Here is a 25,975-nt window from a genome sequence, read left to right on the forward strand (position 1 = left end):
CTGAATGATCAAAAGAATCAATCCACGTTAATATACTTACAGAATACACGTGGGACTAAATGGTCTTCACCCCTTTCACTGGTGAAAGAGTGAACATTGATTATCAGTCAATGGTGTGAGGAAAATTAAGCAGTGAAAAGATTTGACAATAGTTAATCAATGGTTCCTAAAATACACTTGCTTCTTTGTATTCAGGTGTTGATTCAGAAACATTTTACTTGCGAATTCTGTCTGGTCATACAAAATAAAGCCACGCTTGTATGGATGTAACTCAACAATTGTCTGTGTCTGTGGTTTTCCTGGAATACACAACTGACCGGAACCATTTGCCAATCTTCAATTTCCTATCTAAGTAAAATGTTCTCTACTATAAAATGTCTGTTCTCTGCCTGGTTCCTGGCAGGTTTTATTCGTTTTGCCCCAAAGGGAGTGGGGCGGGCGTGACACACTTTCCTGCTGAGTCAGGGTTAAAATGCGAAAAAGCTAGAAGACCTCAATATTATCAGATCCTAAGTAACCCTCCCCCATCTCACCACATCAACCACCATTTAGCACAAGTTCTAAAGGGCCAGGTGGTCTTATGATAACTGGCTTTGTTTTTTCTGTGGCACAGAGACAGACCTAATATCTTAGCTGGTTAAACTAAGACAAACAATATCGGAGCAAAAACGTAACCTCTACACGTGCAAGAGTGCGTTTGTAAAAAGGTGACGCGATGGCCCGGGGCCAGATTGAGAGAGTTTGGGCTCAACTGATATCCAACTGACCCAGTGCTGTCATACTATCTTATATCTTTCTTTGTGTACAGTTTTTTTTACAATGATTACAATTGTTATGGAAGCACCAGTGAAATGGTTAAAAATGATAACAAATAATTGTTTTCCAGCAAAAACGTGTTCATACCATAGGTTTCCTTGGTGGCTTACATTTTTAAGAAATAAAGAACAGAATAAACACTCTCAAAAATAAAGGTGCTTATCATGTTCTTTACAGCGATGCCATAGAACAGTGGTTCTCAAACTTTTCAGATCAAGTACCATCTTTAATAAAATTAGTTGTTCCACGTACCACCTATTGAACTCCATAGAAAACACAGGAATAAAGACTCAAATTAATAGTAGAACTGTGACCTTTTTTTTCTTTCTTTACTATAGTGGACACGAAATGATTGTCTGTATTGCACTGTTAACAGGGCACTGTAAATTACTATTAAGGGGGATGTATTCACTTTGTGGGAACTTGCAGAAAGACTACAAACCTATATTAAAGACAAACAATGTGGAAAGAATTGGCCTATTAAACAGAGAAGATAATAAATATACGTGTACTCAAACATCTAAAGAACAGCTGTATAAAACAAACAGAGACTCACACTTTTCTTGCAACGGCTTTTATCAAAGCGTCATGTCAAAACTAATCGCAACACTCGCTTCATTGTTTTAACCTCGGGTAGATGCAGCCTCGTGTTAAATTAGCGTTTTACAGCAATAACAACAGCTTCAAACAGCGGTTCAAGTGCAGAAATACGCAAGACAGAGAATGAGAGACTTACAAGCGTCTGTCTGTGTTTGAGCTGCCTGTCATGGGCCTGAGTTACATCGACCAAAGATCAATAAACAATAATTCATACAACTATATTGAAATTGCACATAGGCTGAGATGTATTCCGTATTTATCTATAATATATTAAGCATTTTATATAAATATAAATTAATATAAAGTTTTTATTTTCTGTCATGTCACGTACAGTACCACCAGGGTCTCTTCAAGTACCACTTGTGGTACCACAGTTTGAGAACCACTGCCATAGAAGAAACATTTATGGTTCCACAAAGAACCTTTCAGTCACAGGTTCTGTAACCATCTCTTCCTTACTTCTTTAATCTAAAGAACCTTTTTTCGCCCCAAAGAACCTTTTGTGAAACAGTAGGGTTCTTCAGATGTTAAAGCAGTGGTGCAGAACCTATGGCTGGCCATGTGTCTTACCCTTCACCAACATTTGATCGTTTAGAAACATCATAATATAAGTGAATATTTCAGTCTGTCCTGGCCAATACGCATATGCAGTGCTTAGCGCAAGCGTCTCGACACTTATCAATTGCAAACAACGTTTCTATGGTTACCTCTCACTCCCGCAGCCTGGATGTGAGTATCAGTACTATAGGAATGTGCACTTTTTTAATCATATGTTCGATATAATGAAGTTTAATTGAATGGATGCCTAAGTTGTTTATAAGTAATGTAAATAATTTTTGGAGCCCCAGATGTATGCACTATTACACTGCTTTTGAGTGGTCTGTGGACACGTTATCTTTTCGTAGGAAAAGAACAATTGATCCCCACAGCGTCCATACGTGAGACTGTGGACATATATCATGTTATTAGTATTGAAGTAATTTAAATATTTTGTATATATATATACACATTCATATATATATATATATATATATATATACACATTCATATATATATATATATATATATATATATATATATATATATATATATAATAGTAGTTTTGCTCTATGGTTATATAAGATTCCCAATCCCTGACCAAAAGGTTCTTCTATGGCATCGAATAACCTTTTGATGCACCTTTTTTTTTAAGAATAAAGATGTAAATATGTATAAAAAACAAGTATGCTTGAAAATAATGTATCATTTTTGTGGACAATTTGTGGAAATGTGAACAGCCGATTAGCAATAGTATTTTCGAGAAGCTCTTACTATAAATTGTTGTTCTCCTGCCATTACACTAGAGTTTAAGTTATGCAAACTGATAGTGTGTTTGTTGCGAAGGGGACCAAAGCTCCACAACTACAAAATAAATCCTTTCAGCTTATTCAACTTAATCCTGTCTAAGAACATGTACAGCATTTTAAAACTCCGGGATTTGGAGAGATTTGTGTAAGACTGGTTTCTGTTTCATATAACAGACGTTTTTTTTCATTCATGACCTTGTTACCCCAACCCACTTTTGTCAATACATCAAAGTAACCTCAACGATCCGTAATGACATTTTTGAATATCAAGCTTTTTTCAAAAACGACTTATTTACATACCAGGTAGAGCCCACGCCTGGACGTGTCATTTCTCACAGGCTTTGTAATCAATTATATTTTCCAACCATTTTTTGTAAACCATTACTCGATACACAGTGTTATAACCAAGCTATGTTAAAGCTGTATGTATTTTATAGTTTACGAATTCCAAATATATATCTAAAATGTGTACTCAGAAAGCTATCATGTTTACAAAGTAGTTTGTACACAGTAATGAAATAATTTATCCATTAAATACAGACAAGTGTGCAAATCTCGAAAAAGGTAATCGATACTAGTTTTACATTTAAAATTGAAAATAAACGAAACTCAGATGCAACCAAAATAATTAATAAACCACCATCTCATAATTGCATCAATATTCAGTTTCAAACCAAAGAGTTTATCATAATATGCTGGAAAGGTGGGGTGAATGAGGCATAAGTTACTTACATAATCATGAAAGGCCTTTGCTTCACTGGAGTGATCACATGTGTCCCTCCTCTCAGGTGCTGCGCAGTACAGGTCCCAAAACACACTGTGTTCATAACGAGAGCAGACAGCTCTGTCACAATAGTTACATTTACTAATAGCAACAGTTCATGTTTGGGTAATTTGAAGCAATGCATAGAGTGTTATTAAATTTATTTTTAATCACACTTATTTCATTCTTAAAACACAGATGACAGCAACTGTTGAAGAAGAGAGATCATACACACCACCACCACGAGTGCAGAAAACCTGGTGGTTCTCCAAGCGTTATGTTCTTCTCCCATCTTATCTGAACATAACGAAAACTCACGATGAAAATACTTCAAAGACACGTGTTTGGCCAATAGACCCGAGCGTGCATGTGCGCTTCACGATGCATTTATATTCATTTATACGTACACACCTCTGATAAAAATGTTTGTGCGGACTTCTGAGCTCCCACGTGCAGCAAATATTCATAAACATATAATGCCAACCTGTAACATAAAAACGATTGGCGTTTAATAAAAGTGCCCAGTTGCTTATTGAGGGTGCGTTTTCATCACCGTTTCAGAGATCCGACAACGTTTCGCATCCCGCCAACTGTTGGCATCCACATTACCAGGCAACTCTCGGAGCAACGACACATTACAATGATTCACATGTATAATATCAAGAGCGACAATAAAACGATACAACGTTACAGCGCATCACACAAATGCGTTTGCAAACTGAAATGTAGACAGAGAAATACTTCTCTGGTACAATATACACACAATAAACAACCCATTATAGGTAAATGAGATGTACTGCAAATAAAACATTGTAAAACACAGAATACATTTCCCTCACTATATCCCCGCAATAGCTTGAATATGAACAATCGCTGTACGTAATAACATAATAATAAGATCATTAAATCATCTGTGCATGTACATTTCAAACGTGTATGGAGTGAGACATCAGCGCTTACTTTTCCCGAGCTTGCCCATCCGACGGCACCGCGCTCCCTTTCCCTTTATTAAACATGTCTCGCGATGTATATCAACGCGTCTGTAAGGCAGCTTGACTCCGATGTGTTTCCTTATGATCCAGCTGTCAGCGTGTAGCCCGCCTCTGACCCCATCCGCTTCAACCGACCCTGGACACAGCCAGATCATGAACTATGGGCGGGGACCCGCGTTGTACGATTGACAGCTTTATAGTCCAATGAAAGAGTTTGACGTGACCTTACGACCCACAATCTGCACAGAAGTTAAAACAATAAAAAGCAATGCACTCTAAAGTGATCATTCATTTGCGGCCGATTGGTGGCTGTGAGAAAACGTAAAAAATAACCGCAGACATACCGCAAAATGTATTTAGATATCTGAATGTTGATTCTTGACTGCCCATGCTGTTTACAAGGACATGCAACTCTCGACAGCACGTTATTGGAGCGCCGCGCAAAGCTTTGAATGTTGCGCCACCTGTCGGATAGCAAGTTTATAACACTCAAACAGATGTCAAGCGGTTGATCCTGTTTTTTAAAAGCAAGATTTTTTTTGGCGAGGTTTTTGTTGTTAGTGTTGTATAACTATATGGTGCTATACAATTAAGGTTCTGAAATAAAGTTTCGTTAACTTGAATAAACATGAATGACACATGTGTAAACGGAGCCGTGGGGCGGGGTCGTGAATACTGTAAACAGTAACGTGCGATTTGGTCACTTGCATGAGCTGCAGAGCTTCCGTGAACGCGCTTTCTTTTTCATTGAAGTTGGACCTGCAAATAACGTTGCTGTCTCTCACTTAACTTGAGTCTAAAATCAGATTGCGGTAAGAGTTTGAATTGTAGCCTACTTTATACATTTGCCACGTCTGAGTCTTACCCTTCCTGATAGTTTCCGAACTACACCGCGCATTCATTAAATTAACATGCGCACACTTTCATCTATGTGAGCAGTCCGCGCAGCAACCTTGAGTATTTATCAATTTGAGTGTATTCTTGAATTGATTTTGTAGATGAACTCTTATGGTACGTGTTTATTGTATTAAATAAAAAAATAAAAGGGTGTGAATGAGGTGTGACTAATAGATTGCGCAATCATCACGCGTAAACTCCTTTATCACAGACAGTAGCTACAGTCTCACATTGTAATTTGTAGTTACGCGTCGCGAGATCTTCCGAGCTGTTCATACAAAGTCATATCATTATTTCTGTAACAGAGGAATGTAACGTTTATGATACTTTTTTTAGGAATAAACTTAGTTTTTTGGACATTGTATTTACTTGTACTTTTAAGTGCCAGTTTTTAGACTAAAGGAAACGACAACTAAATGATTTGACACCTTACAGGAATGCTTATGTAAAAAAACTTTACCTTATTCCTTTTAGGTTGTGACATGGTTATGTAACGTTTTATATTTTTCCAAAGCCAGACCTCACAAGCATGGCGTCAGAATGTCTGCAGGATCTGCATATTGAAGGTGAAGAGCAGCGTCACATCTCTACAAAGGTGAAGATGAGCCAGATAGTGCTGCCCTGTCATGCAAACCACTGTGGGGAACTGAGTGTCGGACAGCTGCTGAAATGGATGGACTGCACAGCTTGTCTCTCTGGCAAGTTTGCATCTTTGACCTGCATTGTAAAGGCTCCAGATGTTGCTATATAAGGTCTTGTGTGTTAGTGTAATACCCAGGATCTGTTTGCAATGCTTAAGCTTACAAACATCAATCTATCTATGTGTGAAAAACTGCTCGAATGTTACTTTGACATGGCATAGAACTAATCAAGGTGTTTGTGAGAATATAACCTATAAATCATACACAGGGCGTTATTAGATAATGTAGTGCAAGAAAGGTAAATCTAAAAAGAAATGGTGTGTCATTACTGTCAAACACTGTAATTTTATCTTCTATTCCAGCTGAGAGACATGCTGGATGTCCCTGTGTAACAGCTTCTGTTGATGACATCTACTTCGAGCACACCATTGGGTACTCGAGAAATATCACATATATTTTGGATAATTATAGCCACATCTCTTGTCTCTTTCGAAAAACATTCTTAACAGCATGTCGTTTTGCCTTAGGGAGTACTGGCAGTTCTTCTTAGTGTTTTATTAAACAACTATTAGACAAAATACTTAATTTCTCAGATGTTTTGCAGTGATGACTGCTAAACTTTATAATGAAAGTTTACTTAGGTAACTGAATTCGTAGATAGATATACTCTTGTATTATCTCAAATCTCTTAAAATACAAAAATACCCAAATTAATATTTAATCTTTATTTGTTAAGTAGTCATGTAATTTGTGTCAAGACTGATGCATCTTTGGCCGTGTGCTACATGGAAAATCTTGACAATAAAATGGACAATATGCAGTTAATAGGCAAAAAGTATCATAGAATAATGTGCTGGGTTTATATTGGTATAATGATAGTTTACTCTGATTTAAAAGCTAAATTTCTTTTTAGTGTGGGACAGGTGGTCAACATCAAAGCCAAAGTTAACCGAGCCTTCAATTCAAGTATGGAGGTAACAGCCAAATGTTAATCTAAGTCATGTAAAGGGATAAATTATATTGTACAATTTTGTAATAAATAAAATAGATCTTGTCTGTATTCCTTTGATATTTTTACCTTATGACTCATATGTTGGTGTGTTTGAGGTGGGGATAGAGGTGAACTGTGAGGATCTGTACAGTGGTCGTCATTCCAGAGTTTGTCAGGCCTTCGCCACATTTGTTGCCAGACGCACAGGGACAAGTAAGGTAATCTCTAATGCTGATAAATATGGCATATTATATTAAATGGAATATGGAATATATTAAATTATTACTTAAAAAGTACGTTGTATATACAGTATATTGAGTGTCAATATATAAAATATAATATTAATAATATTTGAACATTTTATATATATATATTATTTTAATAATGTTTAATAAACTTGTTTCATTTACCTACAATTTTGTTGAAACTGAATTCTAAACTGTCTTGACCTGCTTGCGGAACTGACTAACATTAAATTTGAATTAAATGATCTTATTAAGTACATAACAAATCTGTTTGAACTGTGACTGCAGGTGCAGTTAAAGCAGGTGCTTCCTCGCACACACAGAGAGCAGGTGGAACACAGTTTAGCAGCTGAGAGAAGGAGAATGAGACTTATTCACCATGACATCATGGAGGACTTGCTCAGCAACAAGAACTTCCAGAAGAGTATCACTGAGGGTATGTGGTGTAACAGTGCAACTTCCCACTGCTCCCTCCACTCTTACTTTATGTATACAGTACACAGCCATGAGAACCTTTTACCATTAAAAGTTGTTTTGTTGTTTGTGGTTGTGTCAGAGGAAGACAGCCGTGATGAAGATGAGGCAGTGGACACAGAAAGGACTCGTGTGGAGAGCGTGGAGCTCGTTCTCCCTCCTCATGCCAATCATCAGGTCAATACATTCGGAGGCCAGATTATGGCCTGGATGGAAAATGTGGCAACCATTGCAGCCAGGTGTGTGGAATCAATATGTTGCGCACTTGCAAAGTGCACTTTTATACAGCAGTTAATTTTTAGCTTTTTCAAACGTTTATCCAGCACTAGGTCAAGGTCCAAGGTTTGTAATGTTGTCACAAAGACTTTGCAAAAGACAATTTAATGACAGTATTGTTGGCCTTATTTTGATACAAAGCAGGAATCAGCGGGAAAGTGTCAAAATTATATAATATCAGTTTGTGGGTCACGGCATGATAATATTGCAATGCTTTATTTTGTGTTTTTGTAGTAGGTGGTCAATTAAGATCAATCTTTATTTTCAAGAAAATGTCATAATGAAAATTTGAAAATATAATTGTAATTTCTCAATAGTTTGAAATATACCCCTGCTTAATTTTTTACTACCTACAGTCTTGCTTATAATTTCAATATAAACATTTCTAAAGATTTCTACATTTCTAAACATATCTCCTTTAAACAGTCGTTTGTGCAATGCCCATCCCACTTTGAGGACCATAGACATGTTTTACTTCAGAGGACCTTCTCAAGTTGGAGATCGGTTGATTCTGAAAGCCATTGTCAACAACACATTCAAGAACAGGTGGGCCTGCAGTTGAGGCATATAAGCACTACATCTAGACTTTTACACCGTAACGGTCATGTCTTACAACTGGTATATCATGATTCATGTCATACAATTTGTTTATCTGTGGTTGAAAAGTATGGAAGTAGGCGTATGTGCTGAAGCCTATCAAGGAGAGGAACCTCTGAGACACATTAATAGTGCTTTCATGACATTTGAGGTGTTGGATGAAAATGGAAGGCCACGCCAACTGCCTACTATAAAACCTGAACCTCAGGTGAGGAATTGCAGGGCGAATGATCATTGATTTTTATTCCAACTTAAATTAAACAGAATTTAACATAATTAACAACTGCTTCTGTATCAGGAAGCATTTTTAAATTTCACTTACAATAAATGCCTTTCTGGGATATAATGAAATTAATATCTGGACTGTGTAAAGGATTTTTAAATTGAAGAATAATTTTCCCTCTGAATTTTTGACAGGAGGGTAAGAGGAGGTACCAAGAAGCTCTTGCCAGGAAGAAGATTCGACTTGATAGGTTACATATTTTTTCATAAACATTGTTAACAAGATTGTTTTTGTAATCTCAACAAAAAAAAAACGGAATAGACTGTAGTATCCAAAGAGGACCTACAGATGGCACTGTCACAGTGCATCTCTATTAATAATAAAGATGATGTAGAGCCCCTATATCCCTTTCAAGGTCAGAATTGTATTTGTTTAATAAGGAAGTGTTGAATAATTAAAGAATTTCATTGGGAAATATTTTGACTGTACAGTTTCTCGCCAAAAATATGACCCTTACCTGTTTTGTGGTATTTAGGATGTACATCATCACATGTAAGCAGACTGAAGTGCCGCTGTCTGTCCCCTGGGACCCCAGTAACCAGGTAACCCTCCTCTATATGAGTTTTGTGGTTTTTGTCCATGTCTGTTTTCGCTTCTAAGCCATCTGCGTAGTGTACTACTAAAAGTTCAGTTTTACTTGTAAATATACTACACAGTTTTGTTAAAAAAATCTAAAATAAGTTTGAGTATTCAGAAGTCTATGTCTACACAGGAAGAAAAAAAGGATTTCCCTCGGATCTTAAGACATATATACCTCTAAAAAAACAGAACAAAAGAAACTGTCAAAAACAACTAAACTCTCTCAAATTTTGATGAAGGTTAACATCACGAAAAACAAAAAAGTAGATAAGAACAGACACAATGACATCCAAAATTTGACTTGACATAAAATGAATTGTTTGTACATTTAATTCCACATTTACAGAAAAGCACAAATGGATTCTTAGCTCAATGTTTACTTCTGTGTGTAATCAGATAGCGTATTAAGTTACACATTGGTGGTTTACATTGGCAGAACATGTTGGTACAACAATGTTTCTCTTGCACACATTGTTTAGAGTGTGTTTTACTCACTTGTGTTACTTACAGTATCTCCCCTCTCAGCTAGTTCTCTATATAACATCATTCCTGTGTATATGGACAGAATTGCAAATGATATTCTTATTTTCAGGTATATCTGAGTTACAACAACGTGTCTGCATTGAAGATGCTTGCAGCCAAAAACAACTGGGTTCTCAGCTCAAAGAAGAACCACGTAAGGCCCATTTCTATATGTTACACATCATAGAGTTCAGACAAGAGGGGAAACTCACTGTACTGTATTACTTTGCATTGGGCAGGTGAGTCTGTATACAGTGGAGGAGAATCAGAGCTTGTGTTTCAGGGTGGAGTCTGAGGTGGATGTCCCAGCACACAGAGCATGCACCCTCGTCTCAGATCTTAGCCGTAGACAAGAGTGGGACCAACATTACACGTGAGACAAAATTACATCATGTAACCTTGAATGACTATCTTGTGATTCAGTTTCCCAGTGACTTTATACTGTATGTGTGTGTTGTTTTATTATGTTTTAGTTCGTGCGAGCTGCTCATCAGGGTGGATGAGGATGACGTCATCTATCGAGTTGTTACACCCTCGGTGGGTGACAAAGGGAAAGCTCAGGACTTCATTTTACTGGCTTCTAGAAGACCACCCTGTGATAGCGGGTAATGACACTTTTAATATGTCCAGATTTAAAGGACAACACCACCGTTTTTACATATGTCACTATTTTCGTCCCTCAACTTCCGCCATACATTATAGTTATCATCATTTATCCGCTCAGAAAATCGCCACGTTTTGTTTTGCGTCACCATACTTACTCGTGTAACTAATGACAGAGTGGCGCCGCGCGCTAGAGCAATTAAGTGCACGCACTGAGACGGGTCACATATGTATCAACTCGTCCACGTTGAGGGAGGAACATGATGACATATGTTAAAACAGTGATGTTTTCCTTTAACAGCATAATTTGACAAAAACCTTAGGGAGTTATACACATTTAGACACAAAAGAAATAGTGTGGGTATATTTTTTTAGGGATCCGTATGTCATTGCCCTAAGATCCGTCACTCTGCCTACTCACCCACCCATAGAGGGCTTCAACAGGGGTGAGGTGGTCTGCGCTGGTTTCACTATTTATGTGGTGTCAGAAAGTGTCTCTAAGGTAGGACATTAAAACACCTGAAAGGTGGAAATCCTTTGTAAGCGGTATGAATGCACAGAAAGTCTTTTGACAGGGTTTACATTTTTTGCCCTCAGATTTCCTATTATAATCAGGCCAGTCCAGGAGTGCTGCCATACATCTCCACTGATATCGCAGGGCTCTCCTCCACCTTTTACTCCACGTTCTGCGCATGTAGCCGGTACCTGCTGGAGAACAGAGTCAGTCCATCTGCACACACATCTGGTACATCATCACAATCTGCTGTTGGGTTAAAAATACCATTGTGATGCAGCCAACTCAGTCTTATTGGCCATACTTACCTCTGTCTACATTTCTAAATTAACCACAAAATATCACAGTGAAAACAAGAAATATACATGGTGACTAGTGAGGACTAAGTGGTTATTAATTCAGTCACTCACCTCTTTTGTTCATATATATTTTGTTAAGATAAACCATCCATTACTGTGTCATTTGTATTGAGGGGCTTTGTTGTAATAAATGGTACTGATAAGTGTTTTAATACTTTATTGGAGATACTAAATTTCTCCACTGATACCGATACATGATTATTCAGAGTTATAATGATTCTGAAGAGTATTATTATTTCCTAACTTTATAATTGTTATTAATTCATTTAATGACTATTCATATCGAACATCAAACTGGTGATGTTTCTAAAATGGGTCATATGACACGGCTAAAACGAATATTATTGTTTGGTTTGGATGTAATGTAATGTGAATACAAGATTTTATGTTCAGAAACACTGTATTTTCCTCATACTGTGCATGTTTGTATCTCCTTTTTGCCCCGCCTCTCTGAAATGTCGAATACGGCAAGAGTGTGACGGAAATGCAACACCTCTTACCATATCAGGTTCCAAAGCAATTGTACTAACAGGTACGCCCACCTTACTTGCTTACATTTTGGCGGTCTTAGTCAAATCATACCACAAACTGACGTAGATTTGTTGGGGTGTGGTTACACAAGGCGTTTCAGGCAGGTCTGGATGGACATTCGCTTTTAGATAGAATGCATCTTGTATTCCGACACTTTAATTTTTGCAATTTTACGTGTCTAATACATGCATGGGCAACTTATAACACACCAAAGACACAGAAAAACACATGTTCACGCCATATTTAACATTTTCAATATACAGAGCACAAATTCATATCCATTTAGATTGACATGATATATCATCCCTGATCATCGGCTGTTTTAAAATATCATGTATACATGGTATAATATGTTAATTCCAGATGTATACTTACAAAATTGTTAACAGAGTCAGAAAGACACTGAAATCATCAACAACCCTATCCATAATATAGGAACATGATCTCTGTTTATGGTTTGCTAACCTCTCTTCTTGTGGAATGAGTAACAATAGTGACATGCTGCATGGTTTCCGTCAGGTCTGTTATATCTGGCACTGTCACATCCCTAATTGACAGCTTACTTTCCCACATTGGCATAATTCAAAATGTTTACAAAGTACATGTTATTATTTTAGAAGTTTTTAAAAATGAATTCTTAACACTAACATTTGTTTTATGTCCTTATATACCTGTAATGTATTGGTGCAGAAAAATGTATGTTTATTACTGAACAAATGTTTAAGAGTGAAATGAACAACAATATGAAACATTTTAATAGTGTCTGTCTATATTTGCAATAATTTTGGTTCAATATATTTACATTAACATTTAGTCATTTAGCAGATGCTTTTATCCAAAGCGACTTACGGATGGGGTAAACAATGGAAGCAATTGGGACAACATAAGGACAAAAAGAGTATAAGTGCAATCAAAAAACAAATGTCTCATATAGCCTACCACAGTACACAGAGCTAAGTTGGAACACTTAAAAGAGAAAGCTTTTTTGTTAAAAAGATACATGTTTACTGTATATTTCTATTTATATACTGCATTTCTAAAACCTTACAAGTTTATAAAGGTATTAAGCCTATGTACAATAAGATTACAAACTAACAATGAATGATACTTCTACAGTGTTTATTAATCTTCATTTTCATGTCAATTTCAGAAATACATTTTTATACATTAAAAGTTGTAACTGTTAACTTTAGTTAACTCAGTGAATCATCATGAACAATTTTATCTGCATTAAAAACTTTAACAAAGATTAACAAATGCTCAAACTATATCATTGGTCATTGTCAGTCCATTTTAGCTAATGCATTTTCTAATGTTAACAAATGCAACCTTTTTGTAAAGTTTTACTGGAACTATATAAATATTAAACTTTGTAAAATATTAAATCTCTGTACAGGTTCAATTTCAGGTTTTCAGACCTAATGTACATATCTAGTCAATGAGAGTAAAAAGCTACATTTAAAGGAACCACACATTGCTGTTTTTTTTGCACGAAACTTCCCATTTGTCATGCTCTGATAATGTATTTTAAACAGACAGCCTTGCTATATGTTCTCTGTATTTATCAGGCATGTTGTAGTAGCTCTGATGCTTATTTCCTGCTCTGACAGACATTAAGCTCGTAGTCCCCGTATTAAGGTGTCTTTCATTTGCCTGATGCTCCAGAGTAAGTGAGAATCGTGACTGAGCATGCATAAGGCTCCTACATCCATCCACAGACCTGTCTAGGACCTCAGCCTGCAGCTGCAGTGAAACTTGTTGCCAAGATCCATGAAAGAGCCTCACCATGTCATCCACCAGTTCTGCTGTGTAACCTTGATCAAGAACCTCTTTAGGCCAACCAGGAGCCAGAGTCACAAATGGAAAGATTTCATCAATCAATCTCAAGAACTCCTCTCCTGTTATGTAACCTTGGATATGGAAAGCTCCATGGGCTATGTCCATGTTGACCCAAGTGGGGTGGTGCAGAAAATCCTTGTCATAGAATTTTCGGAGAAGCATCAGTGTTGGGATGAGCTGACTCTGGGTTTGTATCCTCACATAGAGTCCCCATGGCTTCTTGGAGGCAAGAATTAGATCCAGGCAGTCCTGAAGAAGCAGATCAGGTTGGGAGCCCTGAACGACAGGAATATTTGGTTGGCCTGTCCTGGAAAAAACTGGAATCACCAGCATACCTCCGTGGCTGTCTGCAATATGTTTATTTTTATTCATAAGATCTGTGCAACGGTGTTGATTAGTATTTCTTTTGCATTTGTGAGTTGGGACGATACAATCATACCTCTGAGCAAAGATATCAAAGAATCTTTGTTTATCACTTTCTCCCACTGAATGTTGAGCCCATCATCGTTCACAGGGTTGAAATAGTCAACTATGTCTCCACCCGGATAGAATCTTCTGGGCCTTTTCCTCTGCTCTGAAACAGGAAGAGGTCTGGGTTTGTTTATATTCACAGCAGGTGATGTGTAATAGGCAAAACCATGATGTTACTTACTTGCAGCTTCTTTGAATTGCGACAGCACAGGCTCGTAGATGTCGTAAAAGATACGCTGAGGGTTACTGTTGTCTCTGATGAAGAGAAGATCATTTACAGTGGGGTTCTCCTTACCTTGCCAGAGGGTTAAGCTGAACCTGAATCATAACCATCAACAAAAAATGAAGTGAGTCATCTATTTTTTTTAACAAAATATGAGTAGAGTTTTTCTAATCAAAACTCACAGACTCTATTAGAATCGAATTATCTGATAAAGTCTTCTGGTTTGTTTTAGGATGATTGGGGTGGTTAAATTGGTTTTCTAGGTGATGGCTTACTGGTCTAATTCTTTATGAAATTCTGCTGTGTTATTTCAACCCATGTTTGGGTAAAATTTGGGGATTTTTAGGTTAATTTAAGCCAATGGTTGGGTTTGTCCAAATTTTACCCAACCGTGGGTTGAAACAATCTATGTAGAGTGTAGATTTGACTCAGATCCCCCATCCACTAGATGAAAATCAGCTGGAATTCAAGTCACTTCTACTTACATTCCTACTCATCTAACATGCCATATCATTTAAGGGATTCATGTCTGTAGTGTGGAACGTGTTGCATGCATAAAGCTTAAGTTTAGACCCCTAACCCTACGAGCCTTAGCAAACATCAATAATGAATTATCTGCAATACATTAAGGTTACCTTGAAGACTGGCTAAGCAGCCAGCTCAGATGTGGCCACCCATTCTTGGCCATCAAAGCATGGACGGGAAAAGTGATCTTCTGAGAGAGGTGTCTGACAGTAGAGTACATCTGCTCCACCATGCTGCGAGTGTATGTCACATTTGGAAAGATGGAGAGGTAAAGAACCTTCCATCCTGGAGAGATGGTGACATCAGGAAATATCTCCTCAATGAGTCCAAAAAATCTTATTGTCATAGTAAAAATAAGAAAACTCAAATGTAAAACCATAAATATTTCACAAGTCACAAAACAGTGTTTTCAGGATGCAATATTACTAAAAGTCTAAATGGTAATGTAAATTCAATAGTGTCAAATTCAACTTCATGCACTTATGATCTTACTCAGAAGCATTGATCACCGGCCATGAGTTAGGGACATTGGGACCAGGAAGAATATCTGCATTTATCCACACAGGCCGGTTAATTCCTGTCTGGTTTTTCACCCTCAGCCGCTCCAGTGAGGGTTCCACTGCATTAATAGTCTTAAAATCTAGTTTTATTCCTATAAGGATGAGCATTCAACAGTTACTAAAAATGTGTCATCGACATGATATCACAGTTTCTACTAGTCCAGGATCTTCACCTTTCTTTGTTTTGAGTACAGCATCCAGCCAATCTTCCAGAGTGTTGTCACTGTATATGTCCGGTGGATGAGCCATGATGGGAATATTTGTTTCATTAGCTGTGTTATGACCTTCTAAATTCACATCAGCCTCCAGGATCATAACATCACCTGTAACATAAACAGTTTACATGACATGACATTTAACAAACACTCATGTGTGAAATTGTTTCATAATACTCATACACAACATATCATTTGGTATCAGATTATTATGTAATTAAAGTTCAACCTTGAGCTATAGTTCAAGATAAATCAGATCTTTACATGAAACTGTTGTAGATATTCCTATCCTTATCACTCTTACTGTTCAGGGCCATGATCATTTCAGATTTATTGTTGGCCGCGTGATACCAGGTTGCGTACAGACCATCTTTCTCTCTAATTTTTCCAGTTTGGAGAAGAAAGTCAAGCATATCTCCATCAGATGGGAAAGGCTCCATTTTGACTGAACCATCTGAGGTCATACACACAAAAAACAGTTCTCACAAATTACAAAATAGTCCTTCTGAAATAAATAAATCTTTAAAAAATCCTTGAAAATTACATTTATCCTAATGTGTTTTATAAATGCATATCATTCAATATACTGTATATTAAGCAATATTCCATGTCTAACCAGTTACAGTAACACATCAATCACACAAGCAGCACTAAAAGGGGTCCATACCTGAACGAGTGGTCAGAATAACTGAGGGTATAACAATGATGATTAATAGTAGAATCAGACCAATCCCAATACATAACATGATGAACTGCTCTCTCGTAAAGATCCCCAGAATTGTTTTTGACTCCTTGCCATCTCTCTCTTCATTCTCCTCATTGCTCTTTTGTTCTTTACTATCATTCATTTCTTTGAAATATCAGACCTTCTGATTGTTCTGCGTCGATGCATGTGAGGTTTGCAATGACATTTGGTGTACAGTGTTTTTTTCCTGAAGTCCAATCCTGTGGAATCCTTTGCCTTTTATCAGAAGACCATAAAATGGTGTGAAGTCACACTGGCCGCACTTTGGATTCCACGAGAAAACTGACTGTGGAGTGGAGTTTTTTTCTTTGGTTGAATAAAGTGATTATTAACTGTAAAGACAACTCCTGATGTTTATGTATAACAGATTATAATCATTCAACAATGTACAGAAAGGTTTTCCATATCTTTGGCTTTGAAATTAATGTCTTAACATACAGTGTATGCTACATATGTATACATTAAAATATCTGTTTTAAACAAAAATAACCATACAGATGTTTAACGGACAAAATAAATTATGTCATCTGATTTTCTTATCAAGAGCTGATGGAGGCCTATTGGACATTTTTTCAGGTATTATGAGTCTTATCTTTCTCTTTGGTGACCCTTCAGCTGAAGAGACATATTCTTGGATAACAGGTGCAGCAGAACTCAGATCCAAGCTGCTGGTCTGATCAACCGTATACTGTGGACCGGTGGATTCATCCAAGGCACTAACAGAAAGTGTCAAACCTGGTCTATTTAGCTGCTGAGTGTTGGTTACATCTTCAGTGTTGAGGGTTAATAGCATTGAGCTCTGTAGGGTACTGCTGACCAGACTCCCTAACAAACTGTCAGTTAGCAAAGTTTCCCCTTCAACAGGAACAACATTTTCTGAATTATCAACATTTTGAAAACTTTCTTTTGCAACATCAACAAAATCCTTAGAATTAGACCTTGAAATCTTGCTTTCTTTCTTAGAGTGTTTTGCTTTTTTAGCATGCTTCATCAAGGTTGATGTATCCTGGTCTGCAGCATCTTCCTCTTCCTCATCTTCTGGGCCATCTGTGTTCTTTTTGGATTTCTTGATGGGTTTCTCATTTTTGGATTTTTGCTTGAGATCTTTTTTACCTCTCAGTTTTTCCTTCTGGGCCTTTTTGAAAATCTTCTCATCTTCCTCGTTCACTTCCTGACCACCAGACTTGGGATGAACCCTGTTTTTTCGAAGAGGGTTCAAGTTTAATTTGACCTTCAGCGTCTTCTTGGCTTTTGTTCTGGATTTGTTGGGTTTTAAATGCCCGTGCGTGCTGCTTTTAGTCTTAACCAATTTTCGGTCTCTCTTCTCTGCAGATGTTTTAGAGCTTTTTCTCCTACTCTCCCCTTTGGGTCTGTCAGCTGGTGTGGTGAGGACACGTTCTTCAGATCCTGACAGATCAAAGCTAACACTCCTTTGAGAGGCTAACTTGAAACCAAGCTCACTGGATTGACTCTCACCACATTCCCCAACATTGGAGTTATATCCCAAGATGTCTCTGTATAGCATTGTGTCATACAGTTTTTCTCCATGTTGATGTCTGTGATTTTGGAACGGAAAACTCTGGGTATTGCTTCCAGCTTGCTTATATTCATAAGTTTGATGACAGTGCAGACAGCTGGTGGTTCTGTAAACTGGCTGAGCGCCAACGTCCAGAGCCTGCCGGTTTATGAGCGAGTTATTGTGTATTTGGTCTGTGGGTCTAAATGGGCCTCTCTGATGGGCTGAGAAATGATTATTTAGGGCCAGCTGTTGTATTCGGACAGCTGAGACGTCGTTTGAACCCCCACGACGTTGGGAAGAAGTATCCTGACTGCCCAAATTGTGGGTGCTCGGTATTCCAAGCCGCCCCTCGATTTGTCTTTGTATACTTTTGTCTGTAAATTGAAAAAGGGGAAAATAAAAATGAGGTATCAGTAATGTTCGTTATGTCTGGTTGTGCAGGATTTGTTACACAATAACATGTTATACTTCACACATTTTTTCCTAAAGTTTTATCTATAAAAATAGTGACAGTCCTAAGAAGGCACCAATAATAAATCCTTTAAAATGCAGCGTGTGTTTGCTAGTTTACCTTTGATCCTTTGTTGCAACACAGAATGTTGATCATTGCATTTACTTTGGTGACTAGCCACACAGGCTGGCCAATCATCATCTCTCTCATGTTGTTCCCCCATGTGATTGGTTCTCTGCAGGACAATCTCTCTTCGTTGCTTTCTGACGGCTAGAGCTGTTGAGGTGCATCTGTGACAGGTGAAAAGATCCTCCAGTGGTTCTGGCCCCATATGATAAGTGGAGTCTTCTCCCTCCTGGGGCTGATGGGATTTGTAGTTTCTGTTGTACAGAGCATGGCTCATAGATAGAGTGTCTTTGCCTTCAGAAAATTTCCACTGGGTTAACTCTGGGCTTGACATTTTCCCTTCCTCAGTTTTATTTTCCTCCTGCACTCTTGTGGATTTCTTACTGAGTTTGTGGTAAACTGTGGCAATTATTCCCAGAGTAACACAAACACCACCTACAAGTTCAACACAGAACTTATATAATCAAATTAGCAAAGAATGATCAATTATTTGTTTGAAGAGATAGTTCACCCAAAAATGAAATTTCTGTCATCATTTAATCACACTCTCGTCATTTCCAATCTGTATGATTGTATTCTTTTGCAGAACACAAAAGAAGATATTTAAAGAATTTTGATAACCGGACAACAGCGGTACCATTGACTCGCACTGGTTTTATGTCCATGGTGAACAAGTACAGATGTTTTTGGGTGAACAATCACTTTAATGCTTTAGAATTCAATACTCACCCAAAAATGAAAACACAATAGCAATAGCAACATTTTGAACATATTGCTGAGGACTGATATTGCATTTTGCTACGACCTTCACTGTGATGTTTTGGTTTGGTGGGACACAGTTGGCTTCGGTCAGCTCTAGCACGGTCTGCACTGCTGGGTTATCCGTATTCACACACACCATCCGCTGCCCATTGTACAACACTTTATCTGGAGTCTGAATGTAGCTGTTGAGGAATGAGGCGAGTTCTCTCAACTCACAATTGCAGCTCCAGCGGTTAAAATCAAGGTTCAGCATTGAGAGCCATGACAAATAGGAGAATGCATCTGGGGAATTTTGTAAATAGTTTCTGGACAGATCGAGGTTGCGGAGACGAGGTAACCCTCGGAAGCTATTCTGATCCAAGTACATTATCAGGTTATCTGATAAATCCAAAGTTTCCAGGTTCCTCAGGTCAGACTGGATAAAGATGCTGGAGTTGAGGCTGGTGAGGAGGTTCCCTTCTAACTGAAGGGTTTTTAAAGCTCCGGAGTTCTGGAACCAGGAGCCTTCAATGTACTTTAGATCATTGTTACCCAGCTGAAGAGTATCCAGTCTCTGCAACTGTGAAAATGTGGAGTTGTCCAGGGATTGGCTGGAGATGTGGTTGTGGTCCAAAGAAAGTGTTGTGAGGAATGTGAGGTTCCCAAAAGCATTCTCCATGATGGTGGAAATGGCATTGTTGCTGAGTGCTAATACACTCATGTTGGATAATTCAGAGAGGGCAATGTTGTCCACAGAGTTGATGAGTCCATCAGTTAGCATCAAAGCCCTTGTTGTGTCTGGTGCATCTGAAAAGGGCAAATAAAAACAGTGTACATCATCCACAAATTCATCTGAGGGCTAAAATGTTTTCAAAGACTTTTTAAAAGTCTACAGTGTGTATTTCCAAGCTTGATTCAATGTATTCAAAGGGTACAAGACAATCATGCTCAAAGTTGCCAAATCCAGTTTTTTACAAAGAATAAAAATTATGTGTCAAGAATAAACATGACTGTAAAATGTGTATTTTAGGCATAAGTTTGGCATATTTGAGATTTGGAATGTCGCTGATATCGTATGGTTTGTTTTGATTGGCTATTGGGCTGTTTTTGTGACCTAAATCTGGCAACCCTGACCATGGTGTCCACTTAATATAGATTGCACCTGATCAATGGGTACAGGATACTAAAACTTACCAATGATCTTTAAGAGTTTATGGCAGATGATGACATCTTCAGAACAAACCACACAGGTAGAAGGGCAGAGTAATGTCAGCTCAACTTGAGTGACTGTCACCATCAGTATAAGGTAGACACCTGAGAGAAACCATCATTTCTGTACTGTTATGTGCACCCTCGATGGATGAGCATTACAATTCTGGCACACATCTCATTTAAACAACGAATACATCAAGAATCAGCTCTGTGAGAACACATGTGAGCACATACTTCTCATGGTTTGCCATTAAAGTTGCACGGGCCTCTGTTTTGACTTCTAAGACAGCTTGTGTGATCCATGGTGATCGATCAGTTTAGTTCACGTCATTGCAGTTATATCTAATCCTCAAAAACAAAAAGAGCAATATTAATGTTGTATATTTTCATTGAATATAAAATACAGTTACTTTGTCTAGTCAATCTCTCAACCCACCGACACCAGCACTACAGTTCTTTTATACGCCAGGTTTATTTCTTGTTTTGGCAACAGCACCTATTGCTGTGCTCCTCTGACCTCTGTTGCCTGGAGACACTTACTGCCAGATAGAATGAAGAAGGTAAAGTTATAAAACATGCATGATCTTGCACCTGTCTTATTCTGTTGAGCTGATTCTGCTCCTTCATATTATGTATATATATATATATATATATATAAATATTGCTCCAAGAGCTTAATTTAAAAATGGCGGCACATGGATAAAATCAATCTCACGTTGTGAAACATATACAGTATTACTAGTGACAAGACAAGGGAAAGAAAATAACTTTTGGAGATTTCTATTTTGTGGCCTATATAACATGACAGCATTTTATTCTAAAATGATTGTTTTGTAGAAATTACCTCATATGCAGATGTCATATGTAGAATGGCATTAGGGTAAGTAAATTAGTGCATTTAAAGCATTGTGTATTTGAAGCCACAATGGATGCAAACTCTCTGCGTCGATACACTTGATTCGTTGTTCAAAACTGGAATGCACTAAATAAACAAAATTTAAGATGCATTTTGATAGCATTATTTTTTTTATTCATTAGATATTGTGATAATATTGTTATAATGAATCGAGTATTGAATATATAATTTGTGACGGATTTAACACTGTAATATTTCTTCTGTGAAACACAAAAAATAGCATTATAGAGTGCCCCAGCATTTCATAGCATGACATAAGCAAAAATGAGCATTCTTCAGAATATCTCCTGTTGTGTTCTGCAGAAGAAAGTTATACAGGTTTGCAATAAAAAACTGAATTACCACTTTTGACCCTTTAATACCACACATAAAAACCCTTTTTAAAATGTTCAGAGTTTCCATGGAAACGATACTAGCATATAAATATCAGATAAAGCTGTGATATTTAAGTACTGTACTAAAACTGTCGCTCCACATATATATAAAACAGCAAAAGTAAACACATTTTTCAAAATTGTCTCTGCTGTTTTGAGCTACACTAGTGATATTTACTATACAAGATGGTGACATACATATATGTCTTGCTTACCTCACCTGATGGCAAGCTGAAGAATGTCCAGAAGTCTTGGTTCCAAAACTGACTCTTTATTTTAGGTTCTCACAGGTGCCAGTTTCCTACAACCACCTCATGTATCTCATCTCATCTACAATTCGGCTGTGTTCAGTGCAAACGGAGCATGCGTTAAACCAATGTGTTACCTGATCTCAGACACGTGGTGTGGTGTCTATAACTGACACCTGACAGCCAAGAATACACACAAGTTCAACTTACATTGTTCTGTCCGTTCAACTTACATTGTTCTGTCCAATTGTGCCCATGTTGCATTATTTGCAAGCTTTTTATGCGCGATGGCGATTAAAGTCTCCAGCCACCAAAGGAAGTAGACGCTTTAAGCAACTTGTTAGCAACTGCCGTTTTTAAGACAAAATAAGGCTTTAAAAACAACAAAAGCTGGTTATAATTAGTGTGTTTTATGTAAATTAACGTGAAAATATTTAGATGTTTTGTTTACCACAGACCTTACGTCGTGGGTGATTTACCAATCACCCATTCAAAATACCAATACTTTGGAGCGATGGAACCGGAAGTCCTTAAATGTTCACTCGCTTCTGGGTTTGGCATACAAAAATACGTCATCTCTGAGCCTCTCTTTACACCAGGCAGACAAGCATTAAAGATATAAGCAAATATGCAGTTGAAGAAAAAAAGCAACCCACAGCCAAATAATTTAAATAGGTAAATTATGGCAGAATGTTAATTTTTGAGTGAACTATCCCTTTAATACCAATACCAGTGTAGGCCTGTTAATTGCATAATACAATAACATGGATTTTATCCAAGTTGTTTGTGCAATTGCAAATATGTCCTATTTTATGGAGTAGATTAATTAATTTTCAGTGATGGATTCAGTTTTATTTTAGTAAAATAATAAAATAATTTATGTTTATTTTCCTAATATTTTCTATGAATGTTTACATTTTCTTATATTTCTTTTCTTTATTCAGTTCGTAGTCTCTATGATTCAAGTTCCTTCCTTCTATGATTCACATCATCAAAATATAACACTGAAGAACAAATTTGGCAGTTAATTGAAAGACTGCAAGCTAGTGTTAATAACGTATGATGTTCCCATTGTCAGGGCCTACAAATTTCACATCATTAGAATCATCTTTCCACTGGCTCCAGGACTGTTGATGATGTCCTCATGAGCTTGTGCAGCTTTATCAAGTGTATATTCTGGACCAATGACAGGTTTTAACCAGCCTGCCTCCAATCCTGCAAAAAGGGCGGCTGCACATTCAGATGTTTCTTCCTGTGAAAATAAATATTAGTTAAACCTGTATAACTTAAAATACAACATGTTTTCAACAAAAGCATTGTATTCACAGAAATGGAGACTTTTACTTCATATGCTCTCTTACTGACAGCATATAAAAATGCAGTGTCAGGAAGTCTATTGTACTGTACCTTAGTTGCAAAGAACAAAGCCACGCCGATGATGCTCGACTCCTTGATCATGGTGTCTCTGGGGTTGATCTCAACAGGACCCCTACATCCAACAATCTTAAAGAAAAACATGCTTTAAACACACAGTAACTGAACTAAACTCGAGCTAATAATGTGCTAAAACACAAGACACTCACAATCACTCTGCCACCAAAGTCCAGCAGCTGTAGGTCATTGCTGAGGTTGACATTTGACAACATCTCGATGATGACATTCACACCTTGATGGTCAGTAGCTGCCTTAAAATAAAAATAACCAAAATCAGTCAAACAGTAACTTGAAGTATATATATATAAACTATAACAAATGTGAATCAAAACCTTAATTTTCTCCAGGTAGTCTTTGTCTCTGTGGTTGAAAGCAAGATGTGCTCCGTTGCTGAGGACCAGCTTCATCCCCTCTGGTGTCCCTGCTGTACCTAGCACCTTAAGTCCAAATGCTCGAGCAATCTGACATGCTGCAATGCCTACCTATGAGAGCATGCAAAATACATGATCAGTGTGAACTGGATAGATTTGGATCGAAGGCATTCAAAGAATGTCCTACCCCACCACTGGCACCATGGATTAGTACAGTCTCTCCAGCTTTGGCATGAGCCCTGTTTATAACAAAAGCAGATGGCATACTATTGAAAGGGGTCATATCACGCATATATGTGTTTTTCTGTGTCTTTGGTGTGTTATAAGTTGCCCATGCATGTATTAGACAAGTAAAATTGCCATTGGAACAAAATATACATTCTATCTAAAAGCGAATGCTCACCCAGACCTGCCTGAAACGCCTCGTGTAACCACACCCCCACAAATATATGTAAGTTTATGGTATGATTTAACTAAGACCAACCAAATCAGTACAATTGCTTTGGAACCTGATGTTCCAAATATGGTAAGAGGCGTGACATTTTGTCACACGCTTGCAGTATTGAACCAATCACTACGCACTGGTTAACTAGCAAATCATAGCACACCTCGCTTTTCAGAGCGATGAGCTTTGTAAAAAACCTGCACGTTTCAGAGGCCTGCAAAGAGGAGATACAAGTGATATACTTTTTAATAGTTTTTTAAACCTTAAGTCGCGTATACAGATTGCGTTACATCTAAAAAAAACGATAATATTCGTTTGAGTCGTGACATATGACCCCTTTAAAACATTTTGGGTTTATTTACCATTATCCTATATATTCTATAGTATGTATAGTGTCCTTAAAGTGCTCACAATGTATACCTTAAGTGCTATGTCACTTGCTTTATATATTGTCAAGGAATGCATAAAATAAATAAAAATGTGATCTCAATAAAAACATCAAGTGCCATATCCATGCAACAAAGTGTAAAAGAACGCAACAAACTTTATCATACTTATGAAACAACGCCCGATATGCTGTGAAATATGGGATTCCGATTGCTGCGCCCTGTTTAAAATCCAGCGAATCTGGAAGTTTGTGAACACCGTCCTCTGAGGCAACAGTGTACTCAGTGTATCCTCCTGTCACAGTGCCTGTGGTGAAGACTCTGTCACCTGCCTGTGAAAACACAAGTCATGTCAATCCATACAAAGTAAACAAGCCACACTATGTGGTCAGTGTGAAAGAAGGGTAACAATCTGACAAATAAATTCACAGCACCCGTAGGAGGCGAACACCTTCCCCGACAGCTTCAATCACACCAGACACGTCTGATCCGGGAGTGTAGGGCAAATTGGGCTTTCGGGCATATGATCCAGAGCGGATGTACGTCTCCACTGGGTTCACGCCACATGCATGGACTCGAATCAGAACCTATAATAGCAGACATACCTGTTTACACAGCTTTTAGAAAAACAACAACGTAAAAATGATTACTTTCATCTAAAGGAAGTTCTCATAAGGTAAAACATTGCCTGTTTCAGTCCAGGACTTGGCACAGGTATATCTGTGCAAAGTTTTAAAACTGAAGGGGCTCCAAACTCTGACACTCTGATGGCCCTCATTAATTTTAATGTGGACATGTCGAGCTCTACAAAACACGTGGGTTGACCAAGCAGAATAAACTTTGGATGCTGGAATCTGCTCTGTAGTAAACAAATAAATGATGTAAGCCGATCATTCTTATACAATATATTAAGGTATATATTAGATAACGGTAAACATGTGCAGTGTGTTGTAGTTGTAACAAACTCAACACGCCATAAAATAAGGTACATTACACAGTTCACGGTCACCGTCCGCGCAGGTTGCACTTGCAGCTTACTGAAGTCGCTCTTCGCTTCCGTGCGTAACGAATATTGGCAGGTTTCGGCCACCGTACCGGAAGACCGTATACTCAAAACATTACAGCCAAATAACATGAAACATGCG

The 25,975-nt window shown here is 37.7% G+C and overlaps 5 protein-coding genes across 9 annotated transcripts in view; 1 reads left to right on the forward strand and 4 right to left on the reverse strand.

Annotated features, from left to right (window-relative positions):
* ssbp3a (single stranded DNA binding protein 3a) overlaps positions 1-4,929 on the reverse strand; it is a 33,338-nt gene extending 28,409 nt beyond the window's left edge. The window contains exons 1-5 of one of the 2 annotated variants that reach the window (XM_056743480.1): positions 4,862-4,929; positions 4,486-4,756; positions 3,937-4,009; positions 3,761-3,822; positions 3,495-3,579 (exon numbers count right to left, since the gene is read on the reverse strand). In XM_056743480.1, coding sequence (XP_056599458.1) covers positions 3,495-3,579; positions 3,761-3,822; positions 3,937-4,009; positions 4,486-4,541 — 276 coding nt within the window. In that variant the 5' untranslated portion in view covers positions 4,542-4,756; positions 4,862-4,929. Of the gene's footprint in view, positions 1-3,494; positions 3,580-3,760; positions 3,823-3,936; positions 4,010-4,485; positions 4,757-4,861 lie in introns of those variants that run through there. The other variant, XM_056743481.1, reaches the window with a different exon arrangement.
* Positions 4,930-5,162: 233 nt separating this feature from the next.
* Positions 5,163-12,786, forward strand: acot11a (acyl-CoA thioesterase 11a). 2 transcript variants are annotated; one of them, XM_056742800.1, is made up of 16 exons: positions 5,163-5,329; positions 5,929-6,112; positions 6,418-6,487; positions 6,969-7,029; positions 7,163-7,264; positions 7,580-7,727; positions 7,848-8,004; positions 8,468-8,587; positions 8,708-8,846; positions 9,056-9,111; positions 9,397-9,463; positions 10,093-10,176; positions 10,262-10,395; positions 10,496-10,627; positions 11,001-11,127; positions 11,223-12,786. In XM_056742800.1, exons 2-16 carry the CDS (start codon positions 5,944-5,946, stop codon positions 11,412-11,414), a joined length of 1,758 nt encoding a protein of 585 aa, XP_056598778.1. In that variant the 5' UTR covers positions 5,163-5,329; positions 5,929-5,943; the 3' UTR covers positions 11,415-12,786. The 2 variants fall into 2 exon arrangements, with proteins under 2 accessions (XP_056598778.1, XP_056598777.1); XM_056742799.1 differs by having other exon boundaries at positions 5,166-5,329; positions 5,933-6,112.
* Positions 12,787-12,925: 139 nt separating this feature from the next.
* fam151a (family with sequence similarity 151 member A) lies at positions 12,926-17,081 on the reverse strand. Its single transcript, XM_056742798.1, has 8 exons — positions 16,530-17,081; positions 16,167-16,316; positions 15,821-15,970; positions 15,580-15,739; positions 15,198-15,422; positions 14,521-14,657; positions 14,308-14,442; positions 12,926-14,215 (listed from the first exon to the last, which is right to left on the reverse strand). Exons 1-8 carry the CDS (start codon positions 16,708-16,710, stop codon positions 13,557-13,559), a joined length of 1,797 nt encoding a protein of 598 aa, XP_056598776.1. The 5' UTR covers positions 16,711-17,081; the 3' UTR covers positions 12,926-13,556.
* A 48-nt stretch (positions 17,082-17,129) lies between these two features.
* Positions 17,130-22,900, reverse strand: lrrc53 (leucine rich repeat containing 53). 2 transcript variants are annotated; one of them, XM_056742796.1, is made up of 8 exons: positions 22,162-22,900; positions 21,501-21,638; positions 21,093-21,195; positions 20,891-20,998; positions 20,639-20,758; positions 19,433-20,251; positions 18,698-19,138; positions 17,130-18,500 (listed from the first exon to the last, which is right to left on the reverse strand). In XM_056742796.1, the coding sequence occupies exons 4-8, from the start codon at positions 20,895-20,897 to the stop codon at positions 17,131-17,133; spliced, it is 2,757 nt and encodes a 918-aa protein (XP_056598774.1). In that variant the 5' UTR covers positions 20,898-20,998; positions 21,093-21,195; positions 21,501-21,638; positions 22,162-22,900; the 3' UTR covers position 17,130. The 2 variants fall into 2 exon arrangements, with proteins under 2 accessions (XP_056598774.1, XP_056598775.1); XM_056742797.1 differs by lacking the exon at positions 22,162-22,900 and having other exon boundaries at positions 21,501-22,106.
* A 143-nt stretch (positions 22,901-23,043) lies between these two features.
* Positions 23,044-25,965, reverse strand: cryz (crystallin, zeta (quinone reductase)). Of its 2 annotated transcripts, none has more exons than XM_056742801.1 (9): positions 25,825-25,965; positions 25,519-25,689; positions 25,265-25,417; positions 24,999-25,162; positions 24,187-24,238; positions 23,961-24,110; positions 23,778-23,879; positions 23,602-23,697; positions 23,044-23,446 (listed from the first exon to the last, which is right to left on the reverse strand). In XM_056742801.1, the coding sequence occupies exons 1-9, from the start codon at positions 25,963-25,965 to the stop codon at positions 23,285-23,287; spliced, it is 1,191 nt and encodes a 396-aa protein (XP_056598779.1). In that variant the 3' UTR covers positions 23,044-23,284. The 2 variants fall into 2 exon arrangements, with proteins under 2 accessions (XP_056598779.1, XP_056598780.1); XM_056742802.1 differs by having other exon boundaries at positions 25,519-25,684; positions 25,825-25,883.
* Positions 25,966-25,975: the final 10 nt, after the last annotated feature.

Source organism: Triplophysa dalaica, chromosome 3 (genome assembly GCF_015846415.1).
Source record: "Triplophysa dalaica isolate WHDGS20190420 chromosome 3, ASM1584641v1, whole genome shotgun sequence".
NCBI lineage: Eukaryota > Metazoa > Chordata > Actinopteri > Cypriniformes > Nemacheilidae > Triplophysa > Triplophysa dalaica.